Below are 25040 nucleotides of genomic sequence, written 5' to 3'. Positions count from 1 at the left end.
ACATATTAGAAATATATAAATTATATATATATATTTTTTTACTATAAAGTTGATTGGGCACAATAGGAAACTGGCCCTGCCTCCAAAACAACATGGACATGTGACAAGTGAATGGAGCCACTCCACAACTGTCCTGCAACAAGCTCATAACTTCATATCTACCTGGGCAATTTTGTTAATTTTTCACATATATGAAAAAAAATCAGCATTTTTTTGCTAGAAATTACTTTCAACCCCCAAACATTTAAATATTTTCTGAAAGCAGAGACCTGAGGGAATGAAATGGTGGTAGATGCAATTTTTTATGTCACACAATATTTGTACAGCTATCACATAAAACACATTTCAGGGGGAAAAAAAGGCAAAATTTATTTCAGTGCAAATAAACACAATATTATACCCAATTTGTTTGTAAAATATAAAATATGGGGCTGTGTCGAGTAAATAGATACCAAATATGTCAAACCTTAAAACTGTGCAAATCTGTGAAAGCACAAAAAAAAGAGTACCCAAAAATTGTCTATAGGCAACGCTTTAAAGTGGTTGTAAACACTTACATATACCCAGTGAAGTGACAGGCCTCAGGTGATGCGCAGAGATGAAACAAATCCTCCTAGATGAGTTTTACTTATTTATCTGCAGCGTTCACTTCTCTGCATTCATTCAAAGTGCAGAATCTATAAAGCTTTTCTAAACTGTCAGAAAAAAAAGGGGGTGGAGAGCTTAACTTACACTCTGAAAAGCTCAGTGAGGAGAGCTCTGAGAGCTGATTGGAGGGAAGGGACAAACCCCCCTTCACACAGCACACAGAAACAGAGCTGAGGCTTTCAATCAGCTTTAGCTCCCTCCTCTGTCACTATTTTTCTCTTGGTGTCACAAAAACTTGTCAGAGGTGATTCATGCTGAAAGCGGAGGAACGAAGCAGCAGACAGAAATGACACTTATTGCTCTTAATCGAGACGAGTACAAACTATAGAGCAGTGATGGAGAAGCTTGGCACCCCAGATGTTTTGGAACTACATTTCCCATGATTTTTATGCACTCTGCAGTGTAGTTGAGCATCATGGGAAATGTAGTTCAAAAACGTCTGGGCTGTCAAGGTTCGCCATCACTGCTATAGAGGGATCATAAGCATGCACAAGGGTGTTTCGGGTGTGCCTGAGCACAATTCAATCACCCATGCACATACCTCCCAAGTGCCCTAGATTGGACCATCCCAAGATTTCAATTAAATCCCAGTGTCCCTCTAATCCATGCTGAATCGCAAAGCTTTTCCGGTGTTCCGTGAAAAAACCATACCCGTGAGAAAACCATACCCTCGTCACTTCCGGTGTACCTACGGAGGGTATGGATTTCTCACAGTAGTGTATGTAATGTTATACTTGCCGCCGTTACATTAAAACAGCTCCTCTGCAACATCAGTCATGTCCGCTCCTATCCCTGTCACTTCCCTCATCTCGGCTAATAAATATAAAAGCGGATCACGGAGCCGAGATCTCCGTCACTTACATTTCATACACCCGCCGCCGCTTTTATATTTATTAGCCGAGATGTGGGAAGTGTCAGGGATAGGAGAGGAGATGCCCCATGTTGCCGCTGAACTGTTTTAATGTAACCGCCGCAAGTGTAACATTACACACACTACCGTAATAATTTCATTCCCTCCGAGCATGCGTACTTGTGAACTTCTCTGCTGTTGAAATCCAAGGGAGAAAAAGACCGCTCCAGGTGGGCTGGGTGTCAGGTGCTGGTCGGATCCGTTGATCCAGAATCACTTGAAGCAAGAAGAAAATGACCGCACTCCGATGTAAATCAAAAATTGGAGTAAAATTTATTCCACATCAAAACAAATGGGCAAACTGGAACAACACACTGTGGATGCAGGACACAAAGGCAGACGCGTTTCACGACTTAGAGATGTCGCTTACTCATTGCCAACTCCATTCTGTGTGTGCAACTACCACAAATAAACCCATACAAACAGCTGTAAACGTTCAAGTTCATTAACTGAATTGATTATCTGAATAGATGTCGGCTGCAAGTCTGTGGATTTAAAGAGCACAAACAGAATGGCCCCAAACCAAAACACATACAAATTCAAATACATGATAATAATGATATGTGTATAAAAATACATCAATAACAAAGTATTCAAAATATTCAAAATATTCATTTAAAACAAAAAATGTGATTTTGTGTTGAACAAACTCAATGTTATTTAAATACATAGATATAATCGTGCTAAAATAAATAAACTTATATACAATATATGTATATGTATATTTATTTAAATAAATTATGAAATAAAAATGTGAGTATGTGTCAACCGATCAATACTCGATCAAAAAGGTTTTCTAACCGATACGAATAAATAAATCCCCAATATGGTGATGTAAAAACACAATAAATGTGCCCAATATGAAAAGTGTATATGAAAAGTATATAGTGCTGGACAAACTTCATATATAAAAACACTATTTAAAGTGAAAGATTATTGAAAAAGTGTATATATATATGTATAATATAGACATATATACATATATATTTCTATAGATGTGATGTTACATAATTCAAGTAAAAATAAATATGAAAATCAAAATTTGAAATATGTAAATATGTAAAAATTGTATAGAAAAATCATAGGATGTGTACAAGAAATAATTTGACAAAATAAATGTGCGTATATAATAAAAATATCTATTTTGAAATGTCTATTTTAACCGATTAGATGTAAAATATACATACACATATATATGTCATATTCCAGTATTTCACAATTATAAAGACAACATAGAATGTCCTGCGTATCAACACACGGTATACTCTTTCAATTCATTCCATAAACAATGTTTAAAACCATAATAAAGAAAAAATATATATAGAACTCACAGTATTTCAAATGTTGTAGGAGCTAATTAGCAACCCAACAACATATGATTCTGTGAGAAGGGAAAGGGGATAGAAACAAGGGAAGATTGGCCCATTGGAATAGATAGCTAGCTGCTATCCAACCCATTTAACCCATAATTGGAAGGCCAAAAAACTCCCAAATGTTCGAAATCGGTTTGTGTATGGGAAATGGTAGAGAAAAGTATCCAATTTCATTCAATTCTGACAAAAAGCACAGATTCTGAATAGAACCATAAAACATATCGATACATATAGATAATTTCTACACGTAACTAATCAGATTGTAAATTATGGATGAAAAAAGTCATAACATTGCCATAAGCTCAATTACTGAGAATTATGTATTGAACAAACTACCATTTCCCATTCCACAAGGGGAAAGAACGGAAAAGATTATGAAAATCTTCTCGGATGAACCCATATTGGAGTAGAAACAAACTAGCTGGCTAATTATATTATATTAGGGATATGTATATATTCAATTATGTGTTAAATTATTACACTGAACAACATACCTATACAATATAATGTAAGCCTATCATATATATTTTGCACAGCAACTTTTCTTATGTAAATGGCTCTTTTGAAGCTATATATTTTCAAGATGGATACAAAGAATATAAAGAGTGTAAAATACATAAAATACATAAAATATATAGAGTATATAGAAGACATGGGACGTGGCCACTTAATTTGTATGTATAAACACATAGATGCACATATATATGTACACCATATGTCTAAACATAATATTTTTTAGGAATTTCTATAGTGGTTATTAGCTTTAAATATCACCTACCACAATCATATGTAATATGGATATTTATTTTAACATATATGATATATAATTGGAACGCATATAGCTTTCAATATTATGTGTAAAAATGTGTCACATCCCACTCGAAGTTCAAGCCTTCGGGTATTCGTGTACGAAGCATAAATATCCAGAAAACCTCCCTTTTACAGAGGATCTGGAATAAATCTCCTCCTCTCTTGGGTTTCAAAACTTTTTCTATGATTTGAATCATTACTAGTGAAGTGTCACCTCCATGAAGGTCATTAAAGTGACGGGCCACATTTGTTGATTTTACACATCGAATGTCACTTAAGTGCTCCCTGAACCTGTCTTTCAGTTTCCTAGTAGTTCTACCTACATATTGTTTCAAACAGCCTTTGCAGGTGATCAAATATATAATGTATTCTGTGTTACAGTTAAAGAATTTATTGAGTTTAAACTTCCTCCCACTACTTGAAGACTGAAAATTCGGGCTTTTCAGAATGTGGGAACAGGTCACACAATCCTGCATTCCACACTTGAAATTGCCCTTACAGTGTAACCATGTCGATGATGAGGAGGTGGTTTTTGTAGAGAAGAGGCTGGGAGACAATGTATTTCCCAGTGTAACCGCTCTCTTCGCTACAATATTAACACCCTTATTTAAAATATTGTCACATATTTGATCCACATGTAAAATTGGCAGATGTTTTTTAATAATGTGTTTTATCTCATTAAACTCCAAGCTATAGGGAAGCGCTAGAGTAACGGAAAATGTATTATTATTTTTATTTTTATTTCTGATGTTTTTCTTTATATGTGATTTTTTATTTTTTGTTGGCACCCTTAAGCTATTAGGATTAGACTGATCATCTACCGCTGTTTGATCGGTTGTAGATAATAAATCAGTACTGTTCTTCTGGAGGGCCAGATGGTATGCTCTGTCCAGCATCCATCTGGGATATCCCCTCTGGAGAAACCGTTGGTACAAATGGACCGATTCTTTCTTAAAGGTATCCATGTCGCTACAAATTCTTCTAAGTCTAAAGAACTGTCCTACCGGTATACCCTTAATTGTGTGGAGAGGATGTCCCGACTTGGCGTGCAATAGGCTGTTACCCGCCTGGGGTTTTCTGTATAAGGTAGAAGTAACCTTATTGTCTTCATGTTGTAGGGTCACGTAGAGTTTCTTGATGTGACTCTACAACATGAAGACAATAAGGTTACTTCTACCTTATACAGAAAACCCCAGGCGGGTAACAGCCTATTGCACGCCAAGTCGGGACATCCTCTCCACACAATTAAGGGTATACCGGTAGGACAGTTCTTTAGACTTAGAAGAATTTGTAGCGACATGGATACCTTTAAGAAAGAATCGGTCCATTTGTACCAACGGTTTCTCCAGAGGGGATATCCCAGATGGATGCTGGACAGAGCATACCATCTGGCCCTCCAGAAGAACAGTACTGATTTATTATCTACAACCGATCAAACAGCGGTAGATGATCAGTCTAATCCTAATAGCTTAAGGGTGCCAACAAAAAATAAAAAATCACATATAAAGAAAAACATCAGAAATAAAAATAAAAATAATAATACATTTTCCGTTACTCTAGCGCTTCCCTATAGCTTGGAGTTTAATGAGATAAAACACATTATTAAAAAACATCTGCCAATTTTACATGTGGATCAAATATGTGACAATATTTTAAATAAGGGTGTTAATATTGTAGCGAAGAGAGCGGTTACACTGGGAAATACATTGTCTCCCAGCCTCTTCTCTACAAAAACCACCTCCTCATCATCGACATGGTTACACTGTAAGGGCAATTTCAAGTGTGGAATGCAGGATTGTGTGACCTGTTCCCACATTCTGAAAAGCCCGAATTTTCAGTCTTCAAGTAGTGGGAGGAAGTTTAAACTCAATAAATTCTTTAACTGTAACACAGAATACATTATATATTTGATCACCTGCAAAGGCTGTTTGAAACAATATGTAGGTAGAACTACTAGGAAACTGAAAGACAGGTTCAGGGAGCACTTAAGTGACATTCGATGTGTAAAATCAACAAATGTGGCCCGTCACTTTAATGACCTTCATGGAGGTGACACTTCACTAGTAATGATTCAAATCATAGAAAAAGTTTTGAAACCCAAGAGAGGAGGAGATTTATTCCAGATCCTCTGTAAAAGGGAGGTTTTCTGGATATTTATGCTTCGTACACGAATACCCGAAGGCTTGAACTTCGAGTGGGATGTGACACATTTTTACACATAATATTGAAAGCTATATGCGTTCCAATTATATATCATATATGTTAAAATAAATATCCATATTACATATGATTGTGGTAGGTGATATTTAAAGCTAATAACCACTATAGAAATTCCTAAAAAATATTATGTTTAGACATATGGTGTACATATATATGTGCATCTATGTGTTTATACATACAAATTAAGTGGCCACGTCCCATGTCTTCTATATACTCTATATATTTTATGTATTTTATGTATTTTACACTCTTTATATTCTTTGTATCCATCTTGAAAATATATAGCTTCAAAAGAGCCATTTACATAAGAAAAGTTGCTGTGCAAAATATATATGATAGGCTTACATTATATTGTATAGGTATGTTGTTCAGTGTAATAATTTAACACATAATTGAATATATACATATCCCTAATATAATATAATTAGCCAGCTAGTTTGTTTCTACTCCAATATGGGTTCATCCGAGAAGATTTTCATAATCTTTTCCGTTCTTTCCCCTTGTGGAATGGGAAATGGTAGTTTGTTCAATACATAATTCTCAGTAATTGAGCTTATGGCAATGTTATGACTTTTTTCATCCATAATTTACAATCTGATTAGTTACGTGTAGAAATTATCTATATGTATCGATATGTTTTATGGTTCTATTCAGAATCTGTGCTTTTTGTCAGAATTGAATGAAATTGGATACTTTTCTCTACCATTTCCCATACACAAACCGATTTCGAACATTTGGGAGTTTTTTGGCCTTCCAATTATGGGTTAAATGGGTTGGATAGCAGCTAGCTATCTATTCCAATGGGCCAATCTTCCCTTGTTTCTATCCCCTTTCCCTTCTCACAGAATCATATGTTGTTGGGTTGCTAATTAGCTCCTACAACATTTGAAATACTGTGAGTTCTATATATATTTTTTCTTTATTATGGTTTTAAACATTGTTTATGGAATGAATTGAAAGAGTATACCGTGTGTTGATACGCAGGACATTCTATGTTGTCTTTATAATTGTGAAATACTGGAATATGACATATATATGTGTATGTATATTTTACATCTAATCGGTTAAAATAGACATTTCAAAATAGATATTTTTATTATATACGCACATTTATTTTGTCAAATTATTTCTTGTACACATCCTATGATTTTTCTATACAATTTTTACATATTTACATATTTCAAATTTTGATTTTCATATTTATTTTTACTTGAATTATGTAACATCACATCTATAGAAATATATATGTATATATGTCTATATTATACATATATATACACTTTTTCAATAATCTTTCACTTTAAATAGTGTTTTTATATATGAAGTTTGTCCAGCACTATATACTTTTCATATACACTTTTCATATTGGGCACATTTATTGTGTTTTTACATCACCATATTGGGGATTTATTTATGCGTATCGGTTAGAAAACCTTTTTGATCGAGTATTGATCGGTTGACACATACTCACATTTTTATTTCATAATTTATTTAAATAAATATACATATACATATATTGTATATAAGTTTATTTATTTTAGCACGATTATATCTATGTATTTAAATAACATTGAGTTTGTTCAACACAAATGCACATTTTTTGTTTTAAATGAATATTTTGAATATTTTGAATACTTTGTTATTGATGTATTTTTATACACATATCATTATTATCATGTATTTGAATTTGTATGTGTTTTGGTTTGGGGCCATTCTGTTTGTGCTCTTTAAATCCACAGACTTGCAGCCGACATCTATTCAGATAATCAATTCAGTTAATGAACTTGAACGTTTACAGCTGTTTGTATGGGTTTATTTGTGGTAGTTGCACACACAGAATGGAGTTGGCAATGAGTAAGCGACATCTCTAAGTCGTGAAACGCGTCTGCCTTTGTGTCCTGCATCCACAGTGTGTTGTTCCAGTTTGCCCATTTGTTTTGATGTGGAATAAATTTTACTCCAATTTTTGATTTACATCGGAGTGCGGTCATTTTCTTCTTGCTTCAAACTTCTCTGCTGTACAATGACGTATCCGGGGCTCTGAGCATGCGCACTGCTGCGCCGCTCAGCTGTTTCAGACCGGAAGTGACGAGGGTATGGAATTCTAACGAGGTATGGTTTTTTAACGTTACACCGGCACTCGGCTCTTAGCTTCTGTGTCTCCCCTGCAGCTGCTCTTGTTACAAGCAGAAGAAACAACGCTTGTTTATTCCAGGGAGGGGGCAGGTAGTAAAAGGCCGGCACAGAGGGTAGGGAGGCGGGGCTGTGATTAAAGGTGTTTGGCTTCGTATGGGGTAGGTGCTAAAGGATGGCGCGGTAGTGGGGACAGGGCTACAAATAAATCATAGCCCTTCCCCTGCTCACCGTGCCATCCTTCAGCACCCACCCCCTTCCTGGCATAATCAAATATAACTTCCTCTGTAGCTGCCTGTAACAAGTACAGCTGTACAGACACAGAAAGAGCATTCACTTATCTCTGCTCTTCTCCCTGGGACTCTTCACAGTACTCAAAGTAGTGCAGCTTTGGCTTCTCTCCCCCTTTCCTATTCCCTAGTCCAGTGGGCGGGGCTATGAGTAGCTGTAATTTAGCTCCAACTACTGGACCATGGAATAGGAGGAAGAGGAGAAGAGTTGGAGCTGCAGTATCCTGAGTACTGTGAATCATCCAGGGCAAAGGAGACAGAAGTAAACAGGTGAGATAGACAGTCACTACTGCACATTGTGTTACTGCTGACCCTTGACCTCAGCCTCACTTAGCACTAACTTCTGAACTCTGCCCCACGTAGCAGTGACCTCTGAACTCTGATTCACTTAGCACTGACCTCTGAACTCCGCCTCACTTAGAAGTTAGCACTGACCTCTGAACTTCGCCTCACTTAGCACTGACCTCTGAACTCCGCCTCACTTAACACTGACCTCTAAACTCTCCATCACTTAGCACTGACCTCTGAACTTCACCTCACTTAGCAGTGACCTCTAAACTCTACTTTAGTTAGTACTGATTTCTAAACTCTGCCTCACTTAGCAATGACCTCTGAACTCTGCCTCACTTAGCAGTGATCTCTGAACTCCGCCTCACTTAGCACTGACCTCTAAACTCTGCCTAACTTAGCACTGACCTCTGAACTTCGCCCCACTTAGCAGTGACCTCTAAACTCTACTTTAGTTAGTACTGATCTCTAAACTCTGCCACACTACGCACTGACCTCTGAACTCTGCCTCACTTAACACTGACCTCTAAACTCTCCATCACTTAGCACTGACCTCTGAACTCCGCCTCACTTAGCAGTGACCTCTAAACTCTACTTTAGTTAGTACTGATTTCTAAACTCTGCCTCACTTAGCAATGACCTCTGAACTCTGCCTCACTTAGCAGTGATCTCTGAACTCTGCCTCACTTAGCAGTGATCTCTGAACTCTGCCTCACTTAGCACTGACCTCTAAACTCTGCCTAACTTATCACTGACCTCTGAACTTCGCCCCACTTAGCAGTGACCTCTAAACTCTACTTTAGTTAGTACTGATCTCTAAACTCTGCCTCACTTAGCACTGACCTCTGAACTCCGCCTCACTTAGCACTGACATCTGAACTCTGCCTAACTTAGAACTGACCTCTAAACTCCGCCTCACTTAGCACTGACCTCTGAACTCTGCCTCACTTAGCACTGACCTCTGAACTCCGCCTAACTTAGCACTGACCTCTGAACTCCGCCTAACTTAGCACTCACCTCTGAACTCCGCCTCACTTAGCACTCACCTCTGAACTCCGCCTAACTTAGCACTCACCTCTGAACTCCGCCTCACTTAGCACTCACCTCTGAACTCCGCCTCACTTAGCACTGACCTCTGAACTCTGCCTCACTTAGCACTGACCTCTGAACTCCTCCTAACTTAGCACTGACCTCTGAACTCCGCCTAACTTAGCACTGACCTCTGAACTCCGCCTCACTTAGCACTGACCTCTGAACTCTGCCTCACTTAGCACTGACCTCTGAACTCCGCCTAACTTAGCACTGACCTCTGAACTCCACCTCACTTAGCACTGACCTCTGAACTCCACCTCACTTAGCACTGACCTCTGAACTCCGCCTCACTTAGCACTGACCTCTGAACTCTGCCTCACTTAGCACTGACCTCTGAACTCCGCCTAACTTGGCACTGACCTCTGAACTCCACCTCACTTAGCACTGACCTCTGAACTCCGCCTCACTTAGCACTGACCTCTGAACTCTGCCTCACTTAGCACTGACCTCTGAACTCCGCCTCACTTAGCACTGACCTATGAACTCTTTAGTAAGTGAAACAGAGCTCAGAAGTGACTCAGAGGTCAGTATTAATTAACAGAGAATTCAGAGGTCAGTAGCAATAAACAGTCAGCTTGGCTTTCAGATTAATGCGGTGAGGTTTTCCCACACCATGGGCGTAGCGAGTGTACCCACGGTTTTCATGTAGGCTAGCTGGGCTTCGCAATAGACTTCTTATTATGTCCCACGGTTTTGATGCACTTTCTGAAAGCACACCAAAACCGCGCTTTAAGTTTTTTATTTCAGAAAGTGCACCAAAACCGTGAGACATAATGGAAGTCTATGGCAAACCACAGCTAGCCCCCCACGAAAACCACGGGTACACTGCACTGCATCCATAGTGCGGGAAAACCACACCACATCAGATAGAATCCTACTGGGTGAGGGAGGACCAAAAGCATAGGTACATGAAGGCTTTTCATTTATTTAACCAAGTCCCTTTAAGCCCCTCCCACTGTAAATGCAATTTGGCCACACCCACCATTCGGTGCAGCTTTGGGCTTTGAGCTTTGGTGTGCACACCCTAATGCAATAGGCTGTGCAAACCTATGAGAGATATGCTTGGTTCATATTTCATATCTGACGTTTACAACCACTTTAAAAGCCTTTTCACTTTAGAGATAACCATGAATTATGGCCCTAGAATTATTGCTTTTACTCTGATGTTCACGGCAATAATTTATGTGTGGCACAATTTATGTTTCTATACATGTGCTTACTCTATGCTGTGTGTTTGAATTGGAGTGCATACTAGGGTAACAAGGGAGCTTTTAAAAAAATAATACATTTTATTTTTTATATCATTTATTTTTTTTTTACACTTTTGTTTTCTTTAACTTCGCAGGCGCAGCCATAAGCTTGCCTTTAACTCCTTGTATACTATTTTTAGCATGGGCTCCTATGGAACATGTTCACATCAATGGATTTTTGTGCCTCTGTGTTTTTGGAAATAGTCAGGGACTCTTTTAAATGCAAAATTGTGCTTTTTTTTGGTTCAATAGACTTCAATGAAGAAGCTGCAGAAAAGCATTAACAATTTTTCCAAAAAAATATCGAAGTATCGAGATATATCGAGGGCCGATCTGCACTTTCCCCGATATATCGGAATCACCCCTGAGGTTACCGATATTGCCGATATTTTGGGAAAGTGCTTGTACCAGAGTGATGCCTGCAGCTAGAGGCATCACCCCGGTACCGGCGTCCATAGCCGATGGTCGGCTGTCTTGTAACGACAACCGATGCAGCTGAGAAGCCGCTCGGCTGTCATTAGAAGGAGCGGGAGGGGACGCGAGAGGACGCCCCCCGCCACCTTCCGCGGCTCGCCCGGGTCTCCTGTCCCACCGGGAGACCCAGGCACCCTACCTGCACGGCCACCGAAGACTCGATCAAAGCAGCATTCGGCTCTGATCGGGTCTCTGTGTAAAAACCCGGAAGTAATGTCATGACATCACTTCCGGGTACTCTGCGCCAAATTCAAAAAAATGACAGCATTCAAAACAGCCATTCTTGGCGTTTTTAATGATTTTAAGTGCAGAGGAGGGGTTTGGGGTCTTTTAGACCCCCAGATCCCTCCACAAGAGTACCTGTGTAAAAATAAATAAATAAATAAAAAAATATTTTAAATGTCCAAAAATATTGGCAGATATTGGTCGATACCGATATGCGATGACCAAAATATCGGTATCGGCAATGAAAAAATGATATCGGTCGATCATTAATATATATATATATATATATATATATATATATATATATATATATATATATATACAAGGCCTGGTTCACCTGGTTCACACCTATGCATTTTTTAGTTTTGCAGAAACACGCTACAGTCAATTTAACATGGTTTCCAATGGGTCACATTCACATCTGTGCATTTTATGAAAAGGGCCAGGGACTTTTTTTTTGGTTCCATAGACTTCAATGGATCAAAAATGTTTTCTGAAAAACACAAAATGCACCTAGAATATGCAAACTGCAACCTGCACAGGTGTGAACCAGGCCTAAAGGGGAATTATTAAAACTATGCAGATTACCTTGATAGACAGTTTGCACAGGCTTCCCCACAGTAACAGTGTAATTGCTGAAATCGTCTTCTGTCATTAGCCCACCTTGTGCATTCACCTAAGAAAAAAACAGACATTCTCAGACTGTGTCGTCATTATTAATTCACATTATACCACAGGGTAGTTTTAATATTTTTCTTTTTTTTTTATAATACGAGATAAAGAGTAACCAGATAGCACAAATCTTGCATCAGATTCTGGCGCCTCTAATCCCTGATTTCAGCAGAAAGGTTATACCTATTCATAAAAGTACAAATGCAGTTTCTGACAAATGTGAAACTTTAAGTCAGGATGGTGAAATCAGGAACCTTATAAATAGTTTCACCTGATTTTCTTTGCTGGGCCTGTGCAGAGTGTCTGTTCTGCTCTTATCAACTGACAAAAAATGTGTGAAAAAAATAAACTTAAAGCAGTATTAAACCCAAAAACAAAAATGCAATATATTTCAGCTTTCCAATTTTTCATTACTTAAATGTAGTGGCTGAATTGGTTTTCTTTCTTTTTTTTGTAGCAGGTATCCCAGACGTTTAGCTGGATATGGGTCCCCTTGGGCCACCGGGTGCAACAAAAGTACCCCTGTGCACGTTCCTCCAAGTGTGAGCGCTGAGACAATGACCAGTCTTGAGAGAAAGATTAGGAGCCAACAACTGAGCTGTGACTGAGAGGAGAGGAGACCAAGGCTTATGGGCTGATGTGTTTAATAACTGCTGGATCCACTGACCAGACGATTGACATATGCTTGTTTGAAGGCTCTTTTACCCATATACATCTGGCAGGGCCGGTGCTAGACTATATTACGCCCTAGGCAAGACCAGCTACTTGCGCCCCCCCAAAAAAAAAAAAAAAAAAAAGGGAAAGGGTTAAAAACTCCTCTATGTAATACCCAGTGACCCTGATCTGATGGTTCCTCCATGTTATGCTGTCATACCCAGTGACCCCCATATTCCTTAATGTCCTTATGTCCCTCTATGTCCCATCCAGGGACCCTGATGTTTTTCCATGTCATATCCTGGGACCCCAATATTCCTCAATGTCATGCTGTCATACCCAGTGACCCCAATGTTCCTCTATGTCACACCAGGGGCCCCTGATGTTCCTCCATGTCATACTCGGAGAGACCCTGATGTTTTTACATGTCACACCTGGGGACATCAATCCCCCATGGCACACGAAGGGACCCCAATTTCTCAGGGCACACATGGTGACCCCGAACCCCTGTTACACCCAGTGACCCCTATCCCCCATGTCACACTTGGTGACTCCGATTCACCATGGCAAATCTGGTGACCCCGATTCACTTTCACACCAGGGATCCTCCATGTCACACCCCGGGACCCCGATCCCCTGTTCTGGGGACACCCACTGGGCAGTATGAAGAGAGTGGTCCGCACTGTGCCCTCCTTCACCGTGATTTCTTTTCCCAGGATGCTCCTCTCCTGGACCACAGTGCTCACCACGGCTCCAACCGGCTCGTGGTGGATGGAGAAGCAGCAGTCAGTGCCGAGCTCTGGCTCAGGTTCAGCTCTCCTCCGCTCCCTGCTTAATATCGACCCAGGGACGTGAACGGCTGCCCACCAGCTCAGTGCAGAGTATCAATTCCTGCTCGGGGTTTAGGCCACTCAGCTCCAGCCGAAGAGGATCATCATGCAGGCAGCACTCCGGTGGGCTCCCTTCCTGCCTATTGGGGCCCCCCAAACAGCGGTGGAAAGCCAAGGCCTGGTAGCCCTGCCGCTGCCCCAGACACCTATCATCTTCCTCTGTCCCTTCTTCCTCGCCCACTGCCACCTCTCCCCTCAGCTCACAAGGATCATTAATGATGGAGAGAGAGTGCCGACTCATGGCTGCATCCCTAGGTGGCAATGCGCCCTAGGCGGCTGCCTAGTTTGCCTAGTGGAAGCACAGGCCCTGGGTAAGAGGCTATCTATGTGGCTTCTCTTGGTGGTGGACCTATTGGAATTCTTTCACAAGTATTTGTTTATCTCAGGGGTGGAATCCTTCTGGAACACTATTCTTTTGAGCGCTGCTTTTTTATGTGAACATTTGAACTGTCCCTCACCAATAGGGTGTAGTGCTAGCAGCTCAAAATCCAGTTATTGGACTTTTATTTATCATTCTTATGCTTGTTCATTATTTGTTTTGTTCAATATATTGTATTTTTATATCAGTAATAAATACCACTTAGAATCTGTCATTAAGGAACCTGTCAAAGTGTAAAGGAACAATTCTTTCTGAAGCAGGCAGGTGAAGTTTAGTGGCAAATAACTTATGTTCACCATAAGCCTGGTCCACTGAGCTGTAGCTTTTGTATAATCAGTCTAAACAGATTCTGGTATTGGAAATTTTAGAACATGGGAATTAATCAAAATATGTGACTTTTCAGTTAAATATAATAATAGATAATCTAGTACAGGGGTCTCCAAACTTTCTAAAGAGGCTTTAGGGGGGCCAAACTGTGCCCAGTGGGTGTAAACAATGCCAGTGGGAGGAATAATGTCCCATTTTTTTTGTCAGTGGAAGAAATTACGCACCATTGTTGGTGTCAATGGAAGAAATAGTGCCTCAAGGGCTGGATAAAGGCAAGCAAAGGGCCATATCCAGCCCCAGGGCTGCAGGTTGGAGACCACTGATCTAGTAAGAACTTTTCAAGCCATTCTTTTTATTAACCGCTTGCCGACTGCGCACAGTATATTTACTACTGCAGTCAGCCCCGGCCAGGCAGAGTGACGTAGATCTACGTCGCTAGCCTGTGACCGGCTTTTGAGCCAATAGCCCCGACTCCTTCACAGAGGAGTCCGCGCGTGTGACCGGCGGACCCGATGTCCGCCGGTCACACTACGATCGTCGGTAGAGCGGGAGAAAGGCGGGCGGCTTATGTAAACAAGCCGCCTGTCATTCTCCCCTGTGTAAAAATGGAGATCAGACGGTTCTACTATGTAGAACCGTTGATCTCTGTTTTTACAATAGGAGACATGTCCCATCACAGTTAGAAACACGCCCCTAGGACACACTTAACCCCTCCCTCTCCAATACAGTTAACCTCTTCCCTGCCAGTGTCATTTTTACAGTAACAGTGCATATGTATAGCACTGATTACTGTAGTAATGTCACTGGTACCCCCAAAAGTGTCAAAAATGTCAGTCAAGGGACCGATCTGTCCGCCGCAATGTCGCAGTCCCGCAAAAAAAATCGCAGATCACCGCCATTACTCATTTTAAAAAAAACACCAAAAATGACAAAAATCTTTCCCTTTGTTAGTAAACGCGATAACTTTTGCGCAAACCAATCAAAATACACTTTTTGCGATTTTTTTTTTACCAAACATATGTAGCATAAAACAAATTGGCTGAAAATGTTAAAAAATTTTGATTTTTACATTTTTTTGGGGGGGAATTTCATATAAAAAAAAGTGAAAAATATTGTTATTTTTGTAAAATTTTCGCTCTTTTTTTGTTTATAGCGCATGATCAAAAAATCGCACAGATGATCAAATACCACCAAAAGAAAGCTCTGTTTGTGGGAAAAAAAGGACCTGAAATTTGTTTAGGTACAGCGTCGCAGGACCGCGCAATTGTCTGTTAAAGTCACGCAGTAAAAAATCGCAAAAAAAACCCTGGTCAGGAAGGGGGTAAAATCTTCTGGGGCTTAAGTGGTTAAGCATTTTATGAAGTTTGTGGCAACAGGTTTTCCATGGTCCATATTTCGATTTTGAGGCCTGAAAAACCACATGGACTTATAATTGACATATTTAAATGTTCAGTGTATATAGGTTTTCAGGATAGTTTCTCTTAATAAAACAACTCAAATAAGTATGGTGTGGTTTGTCCTACCTCGGAAACCATTTCCCGTGTTACGTTGCTGTTGTAGAATGCTTCTACCCCTCTTGCAGCCACATCATGCAAAAGGGCTGCAATGTCAAGCCTCCTGACAAACGTCCCCGGTGTCAGGGGAAGGCCATGTGGGAAAAACACCTCTTGAAAAGTGTTTGACAGTCCATCTTCATTCAGTTCACTGATGGCCTTGGCTGAGGAAAAAAGAGACACTTAGAATGCAGGTAACCCATAAGCAACTTCTGTAAAGTTTTATCTGCATTGTCCCTGTTGAGATTTTAAAGTAAACATGTACTTATCCCACACACTCGGAGCTCCTTCTGAATTTCTTCTTCTCTGCTGCATTGGCTCATGCATACAGTGCCTTGAAAAAGTATTCATACCCCTTGCAATTTTCCACATTTTGTCATGTTGCAACCAAAAGCGTAATTGTATTTTGTTGGGATTTTATATGATAGACCAGGGTTTCTCAACCAGGGTTCCTCCCGAGATTGCTAGGGGTTCCTTAAGCAATGGGCAATTTCTGCCTCTCAGATAAGTTTCCAATGACACCATTGTTCCTTTTAGCTATCTGTATGGGGGGTAATTCTTCCCAATGATGACAAGAGTAAGGAGCATTCTTCCCACTCACTGTCACACTAATGTGTCATGAGTTGTAGATTTTTAATTTTTAGCAGGGGTTCCCCTAGACCAGAAATTTATTTTAAGGGTTCCTCTGTGTTAAAAAGGTTGAGAAGGCTGTGATAGACCAACACAAAGTGGCACATAATTGTGAAGTGTGTGAAGTGGAAGGAAGAAGATAAATGGTTTTCACATTTTTTTTACAAATAAATATCTAAAAAGTGTGGCATGCATTTGTATTCAGCCCTCTTTACTCTGATACCCCTAATTAAAATCTAGTGGAACCAATTGCATTCAGAAGTCACCTAATTTGTAAATAGAGTCCACTTGTTTGTAATTTATTATCAGTATAAATACAGATGTTCTGTGAAGCCTTCAGAGGTTTAGTAGAGAACCTTAGTGAACAAACAGAATCATGAAGGCCAAGGAACACACCAGACAGGTCAGGGATAAAGTTTAAAGCAGGGTTAGGTTATAAAAAAATATCCCAAACTTTGAACAACTGCAAACCTACCAAGACATGGCCATCCATCTAAACTGACAGGCAGGGCAAGGAGAGCATTAATAAGAGAACTATCTAAGAGGCCCATGGTAACTCTGGTGGAGCTGCAGAGATCCACAGCTAAGGTGGGAGAATCTGTCCACAGGACAACTATTAGTAATGCACTCCACAAATCTGGTCTTTATGGAAGAGTGGCAAGAAGAAAGCAATTGCTGAAAGAAAGCCATGAGAAGTTCAAGTCCAGTTTGTAGTTTGCGAGAAGCCATGTGAGGGACACGGCAAACAAGTGGAAGAAGGTGCTCTGGTCAAATGAAACCAAAATTGAACTTTTGGCCTAAAAGCAAAACACTATGTGTGGCGGAAAACTAACACTGCACATCACCCTGAACACATCGTCCCCACCGTAAAACATGGTGGTGGCAGCGTCATGTTGTGGGGATGCTTTTCTTCAGCAGGGACAGGGAAGCTGGTCAGAATTGATTGGAAGATGGATGGAGCCGAATACAGGGCAAACTTAGAAGAAAACCTCCTGGAAAAGACTTGAGACTAGGTTGGAGGTTCACATTTCAGCAAAACAACAACCCTAAACATACAGCCAGAGCTACAATGGAATGTTTTTAATCAGTGGTCTCCAAAATGCGGCCCTAGGGCCAGATTTGGCTATTTGTTTGCCATTACCTCACCCTTGAGGAATTATTCCTGCTATTGACACCAAAACAATACCATTGCCACTGACAACAACAATGGGGCACTATTCCTCCCACTGACACCAACTATATCTTCCCCTAATGCCAAAGATCAGGCATGGTTTACTCCCACTGGGCACAGTCTGACCCCTCTAAAGTCTGAAGGACAGTAAACTGGCCCTTTCTTTAGAAAGTTTGGAGACCCCTGGTTTAGATCAAAACATATTCATGTGTTAGAATGGCACAGTCAAAGTCCAGACCTAAATCCAATTGAGAATCTGTGGCAACACTTGAGAATTGTGCTGACAGAGCTTGAGTTATTTTGCAAAGAAGAATGGGCAGAAATGTGCAAAGCTGGTAGAGACATCCCCAAAAGGACTTGCAGCTGCAATTGCAGCGAAAGGTGGTTTTACAAAGTATTGACTCAGGGGGGCTGAATACAAATGCACTTCACCCACAATATTTCAGATATTTATTTGTAAAAAATTTTGAAAATAATTTATCAATTTCCTTTCACTTCACAATTATGTGTCACTATGTGTTCCTTCATCACATAAAATCCCAATAAAATACATTTATATTTTTGGTTGTAACATGACAAAATGTGGAAAATTTCAAGGGGTATGAATACTTTTTCAAGACACTGTATGACTGGGAGAAGGGCTTTAAAGTGAATTTATGGCCTTGCCCTATTTAAAGGAAAAGATAGGTTTGCTTTAAAGCCAAACTTTTGGGTGAAAAAAAATTTGCTCTACCCATAAAAAATGTATTCAAACACCCACAAAAACATAGCCACTATCATGGGTTGGAGACCTGTGACCAGAAGATGCAGACCAGGTCTGTCTATTGATCTTGCTGCCACTTCAGAACTTCAGGGCCATGTGAGGACTCTTTGTGGACCCGGTAAGGGCCCTGTGGTGGACAGTTCAGGCAGCCAATGGGCAGGAATTTCATGTGGCACTTCTAGAAGGATACTTCTACACTACAGACCAGTGAAAGAAAAAAGACAGTGGACCTGGTTTGTCACATGACTGTGAGATTTTAGATGAGTAAATAAGCTTTTTAATTTAGCTTCATTGAACAAAAGTCAGCAATTATCTAAGGTGGGTGGGAGGGTGGATGGGAAGAGGTAGTTTTTTTCTGTCTTTTTTTTGGGGGGGGGGGGGGGTTATTTGAGATCAGCTTGAAACAGACCACTTAATGAAGCTTTAACAACTCTGAGCTCAAACTATTAAAAAAACAGCAAGAACAATGTTGAATGTTTGGCAAATACTGTTTGCACAGCCAGCAAAAGAGAAAACTTCAAGCACAGAGAAGGGTGAACACTGTAAGAGGCCATTACATTCATGGAAAATAGGATTTTTGACTTACCGTAAAATCCATTTCTCTGATGTTCATTGACGGACACAGCTCCTGAGAATCTTGACCAGTGGGTTATACTGCCCTCTACAGGAGTAGGACACTAGGAAGAAAAAAAGGCTTGACGACGCTCATGGGCAGTCCCAGGAGGTATACTCCCCCTCTCTGCTATAGGTACTCAGTTTTCGTCACAAGCAGACAGAACCCCTCGCCATCTAAATGGGGGGCTTTCGGCCAGGAGGAACGCTGCGACGCGGGCCGAAACTCAGTAAAAGGTGATCTCGTTTAACTCACAGGCCAGCCCCCGTCTGGTGGTGCTATGTAAAGGCCGACCTAGCGTGGAGCTGTGGTCTGTGCCTGCTCACTGGCCAGACTGGGGTGACCACTGGATCTAGATTATCCAGCCCATCGTCCAGTCCGGCAGTTGATTGTAGATCTCACAGGAAAAAAAACCAGGAGCAAAAATCTAACTAAAAAGAAAAAAAATTGCCAGGACCAGAGATCCCAGCAAGGAACTAGGTCCTTACTCCTGACTAGGCAGAAAAAAACTGAGCACCTATAGCAGAGAGGGGGAGTATACCTTCTGGGACTGTCCATAGGCGTAGTCAAGCCTTTTTTTCTGCCTAGTGTCCTACTCCTGTAGGGGGCAGTTTAACCCACTGATCAAGATTCTCAGGAGCTGTGTCCGTCAATAAACTAAAGAGAAATGTGAATATGCACCATGGTGGGGAGTGTCTGGGTTAGACTAGGTTTGGGAGCTAGGAAGGGTGGGCTAGCTGGCTTTTTATAAGAATGAGCTTGTCCTTTAAATGTCTCTAAATATCTCTGCACATTTAGTGAATGATAATGACTACAGGATACATTTAAATGTTCATAATATTGAATTTTACTGCAAACTGAGTATCGAGCAATCTTAAAATCTAACAAATCTATTTCAACTTACAATAACATTATTTATGAGTACAACCGCATAGAAGTCATAAAAATAGTGATATAAGCCAAACTAGTTTTACCAGTTGTACCTGAGGGACTGAATGTCGAAAAAATAAAAATTTCTAAAGAACTATATACTACTCTAACTAAAACATAGTGTATATATATATATATATATATATATATATATATATACCCATTATAATTAAAAACTCTGATCTTTCCCTATTTTTTTTTTAACGGCTAATGCAATGAGTTTACCCCTGATAAAAGCCTTATGTGTTACTTACTAGAGTTAGTGGTGTCCATAGGAGGGTTTAGGATTCTGCAATTGCATCTGAAAATTGGACTATCAAGGGGTCTGATAGAATTGGGTCATTGAGTCTCCATGTGAAAGAGGATGGGGGGACTCCTATGTGTTTAGGGTCAAAAATCTTCATATGGTGGTCAGACCAAACACAAGGGTAAATTTCAGCTGATAAAGAATTTGCTAAGATAACTTGGGAGGTGAATATAATCTTAGTCTGGCTGAGGAGTTATGGGGATGCGAATAAAACGTATATTCCCTGGAGCCCATGTTTAGGCATCGCCATGTGTCTGTCAGTTGTAGTTCCTGTAATTTTCTAGCAATAATTTTGGGAAAGGCTTTAGAGATAGAAGAAGGATTACTACGGTCATGCGCTACCATGTTGAAGTCACCCCCTAATATCATGTGTGATGATCGATGTTTATCCAATAGTTAAAAAAATTTTTGAAAAAATTGTGTGGAAGCACCCGAGGGAGCATATATATTTAAAAATATTAATTAAAAACTCTAAGCCTTGCCTTTCTGTGAAGAGGATTTCATAGAGCCTGGGAACATCCGCGGAGCACAGCCGCAAGCTGGATGCAGCGTCACAAGACACTGCCAGTTCCTCCTGGCAGGAGACAGCTAAGACTGTGAAGAGGGTGGCCGCAACGTCGTTTCAGAGGATCAACCTCCTTAATCAGGCCTGAGGAGGAACCGGCAGTGTCTTGTGACGCTGCATCCGGCTTGCGGCTGTGCGCTGCGGATGTCCCCAGGAGGAGGCACAGCGAGATCCCCTTCCCTCGGGATCTTTGGACCATCCACTCCCCATCCTCCATCCCTGGATCTGTGAACACACCTGTGGCTGTGTGCTTGCGTCCCAATCATCCCTCGCCACCTATCGTTGGGGATCCATGCTTTTCACCTGAATGCTGATGTTGATTCTTTTAAATGTAAGTGCATTGCAATAAATGTGTTCTTAATTTAAACACTACTCTGACCTGGCGCCCTTGTTTAGTTTATTCTGCATGTCTGGAGGGATCCCTCACCTCTTCTAGGAGCAGCCGGTGTTGCACCTCAACATAATTGGACTCTCTCCCCCACATATACTACAGAGACCATCTCATCTTTCAACCCAGGACACCGCACTGAAGCACACCTGCGGACAGGTTTTTTGGATTTTATGACTATGTGCCATATATAACGTAATGTGCAGTCCTTCATTATGTGATTGCAGTGAGCGCTGATCCATCGATCATGGTCGGTGTAGTATTGTTTTGCATTTTTGCTATAGCTAATAATCGTCATGGAGTGTATTTATGAAAAATTGCAGCTTTATTCATCTGGTAAACTACATGCACATATGCTCTGTGCACAGAGGGCAAAAGTGAATGTTATTAGACTATTTTCTCTCCAGATGGCATGTTATTCTTCAAACAGAATACAGCGGACCAGAAAAATATCACTAGATGGAGCTGATGATCACAGGAGATAAATACTGTACTATGATCGTCAGCTCCACCTAGTGGAGAGAGAATAAACAAAATAATATTACATTTTTTCCCCATCCGCCACAGAAAAAATGTGCATGCAGTTTCATGGGACAGATAGCTCTGCACATTTTATATAAATACACCTTCATGTTATAGCTGAGCATGTCTGTCCCAAGAAAAAAGCTCTGTTCCCATCATGAAGTGAGAGCTTACCATGTGCTGCATCCACATGTGCTGTACTGAAACTAGGGATGATTTAGTGGACGGGGAAGGCATACAGATATACACTATATTGTCAAAAGTATTGGGACACCTGCCTTTACACGCACATGAACTTTAATGGCATCCCAGTCTTAGTCTGTAGGGTTCAATATTAAGTTGGCCCACCCTTTGCAGCTATAACAGCTTCAACTCTTTTGGGAAGGCTGTCCACAATGTTTAGAAGTGTGTCTATGGAAATTTGTGACCATTCTTCCAGACGCGCATTTGTGAGGTCAGGCACTGATGTTGAAGGCCTGGTTCGCAGTCTCCGCTCTAATTCATCTTGAAGGTGTTCTATCGGCCAGGACTCTGTGCAGACCAGTCATGTTCCTCCACTTCAACCTCGCTCATCCATGTCTTTATGGATCTTGCTTTGTGCACTGGTGCGCAGTCATGTTGGAACAGGAAGGGGCCATCACCAAACTGTTCCCACAAAATTGGGAGCATGAAATTGTCCAGAATGTCTTGGTATGCTGACGCCTTAAGGGTTCCCTTCACTGGAATTAAAGGGCCAAACCCAACCCCTGAAAAACAACCCCGCACCATCAGTGGCGGCTGGTGCTCCATGGGCCAGGGGGGGGGGCGTCAGACGAACCGCACCATACCCCCCCCCCTCGGACCACACCAGGCTGCACACCATACCCCCCGTCACCGGCTCACTCACCCTGCCTGGACATGTGGAGGGAAAGCAGGCAGCAGCAAACGACGGTGGTGGCAGCTTCGGCTTCTTCCCCCCAGTCTTCTGCGTCTCCTCCCTCCTCCTCCATGGCCAATGGCATGGCTTCTCCATTTGGCCAATCGGGAAACGGGTCTCAGGACCCGCTTCCTGATTGGCCAGGAGGAGGATCCGTGTGACAATAGTGAATATTCATTCGCTATTGTCTCACAACTGGGTGGTCTCGGGGCGCAGTGCTCGGTGCCTCGAGCCCACCCTTTTCTTTAGCCAATTAGAGCCTCTGGCTCTAATCACATGGTTAAAAAGAAGCCCCATTGAACTCCATGCGTCTGGCGCCCTGCATGTAGATTAGGGGGCCGGACGCATGGATGGGGGGCTGTGCCCCTGCGCCCCCAATGAAACAGCCGCCACTGCTCACCATAATGATTTGGACCAGTGCACAAAGCAAGGTCCTTAAATACATGGATGAGCGTCAATAACAAAAAGCGGTATCTTTCATATGATTTTCTGATTGTGTGTATGGGCCCTAAAGCGCTGCATAAATTGCTGCCCCTATATAGATACCTATCATAAATAAAATAAATCTGGGAGCGTGTAATCAGACTGCGGAGACACTCTTACCAGGTAGAGTTTGAAGTAAAGTTTCCACTGATGTAAATCCAACCCTGCTTCTCATTTAATCTTACCTAAGTCATGTGTTGTATTGAATCCGCCACTTGCAACTTCAGCCACTTTAGATATAAGTTCTGACCACGGTAGCCTGGAGAAATGCATGGAGCTTAATTACAGATTGCAGAACGAATACTGAAAAGGACTGAACTGCTCTTTAAGAAATACAGACATTTTTCAGTTACTATTGGTGAACAGCATATTAAATTAATTCATGCAATTTCCCAAGCATATAAACTTGGTGGTACCTTTCTAATCTGCTCCATTAGTTGTTTCAAGTACATTCATTCTTTCCCAAAAATGTACAGTCATAGCAAACTAAATTATTGATATGCAAATCTTGACTTTTTCTCAATGGTCAAAAGCAGTCGTTCTCAACATTTGAACATCTTTGAACATTGAGGAATCCTTGAAGTAACTTTCTGATCTAATGGAACCCCTGCTAAAAATAACTATATCTATGGCTCTTGGTACATTAGTGTGATGGTCAGTGGAAAGAATGCTCCTTACATTTGTGTTCAGTGTGAACAATACCCAGCTTAAAGATCACGCAGAAAGTGTTAATTGCCCAAAGAACCCTGAGCAACCTCTGGAGGAACCCTGGTTGAGAAAGGCTGATCAAGAGCCAAGCCCACATGTCCATCTCTAATTCTCTGCTGGCCTCTGACATATGCAGGGAGGAATGACACATGACTGTCATCAATAACAGAGATGTCTTTGACGTGTTACAAAAGAAAGATGGAGGCATCCAATGGGGGGATAACAAAGTCTCAGAGACAGACTGGAGCAGAGATTATATAACAGTAAGTTGTTCGTAATCTGAAAAGCTCATATTTGGCAGCTCTTTCAGTAAACATTTGCAAAGGGTTGGGTGGCTATAAAGATGCTTTCTTTCTTACATGCTGTTGTATTTACACCCATCTGTAAAGGAAGACAAGGGGAATTCTGAGCCCGTCATTGCTGACTTCTTTGGAAAATGTTAGTTGCCTCTGTGTCTCTGGTTTCAATACATTCTGAGCCATTAATGCAGTACAATGACTTGTAGCTAGAGAAGTAAAAGGAAAATTAAGGGGGCACTTACACTAGTATAGGGTATAGGATTGTGTATATGGGGATTGTATGGTTGGGTTTTCAATACTGTTTTTTGTTTTTTTTTGGTTGAACCCGATGGACTTGTGTCTTTTTTCAACCTGACTAACTATGTAACTATGTAACTAGCACTTTTAACCAATCCCGGGAATGATTCAGTCCCTTGAGCCGGTTTGTGTAGGGTGAGTGCTCCAAACCACGTTTAGGACTGGTTAATCGAATTGCTCCCGGGACCACTTGGAACAGGTGGTCCCAAGCGCGGTTCACTTGCGATCTGGTACGGTTTGCTGCAATCTGAGTGCAAACT

The 25040-nt window shown here is 41.0% G+C and overlaps 1 protein-coding gene across 1 annotated transcript in view; it reads right to left on the bottom strand.

Annotated features, from left to right (window-relative positions):
• Nucleotides 1-25040, bottom strand: part of GGT7 (gamma-glutamyltransferase 7) — an 86339-nt gene that overhangs the window by 23286 nt on the left and 38013 nt on the right. The window contains exons 6-8 of the mRNA XM_082271978.1: nucleotides 23662-23735; nucleotides 16159-16352; nucleotides 12302-12389 (exon numbers count right to left, since the gene is read on the bottom strand). Of these exons, the coding sequence (XP_082128104.1) occupies nucleotides 12302-12389; nucleotides 16159-16352; nucleotides 23662-23735 (356 nt within the window). The remainder of the gene's footprint in view (nucleotides 1-12301; nucleotides 12390-16158; nucleotides 16353-23661; nucleotides 23736-25040) is intronic.

This window comes from Pelophylax lessonae (assembly GCF_965119305.1).
Source record: "Pelophylax lessonae genome assembly, chromosome: 11".
Classification (NCBI taxonomy): Eukaryota; Metazoa; Chordata; class Amphibia; order Anura; family Ranidae; genus Pelophylax; species Pelophylax lessonae.
This window is presented reverse-complemented; position numbering and strand designations above follow the sequence as displayed.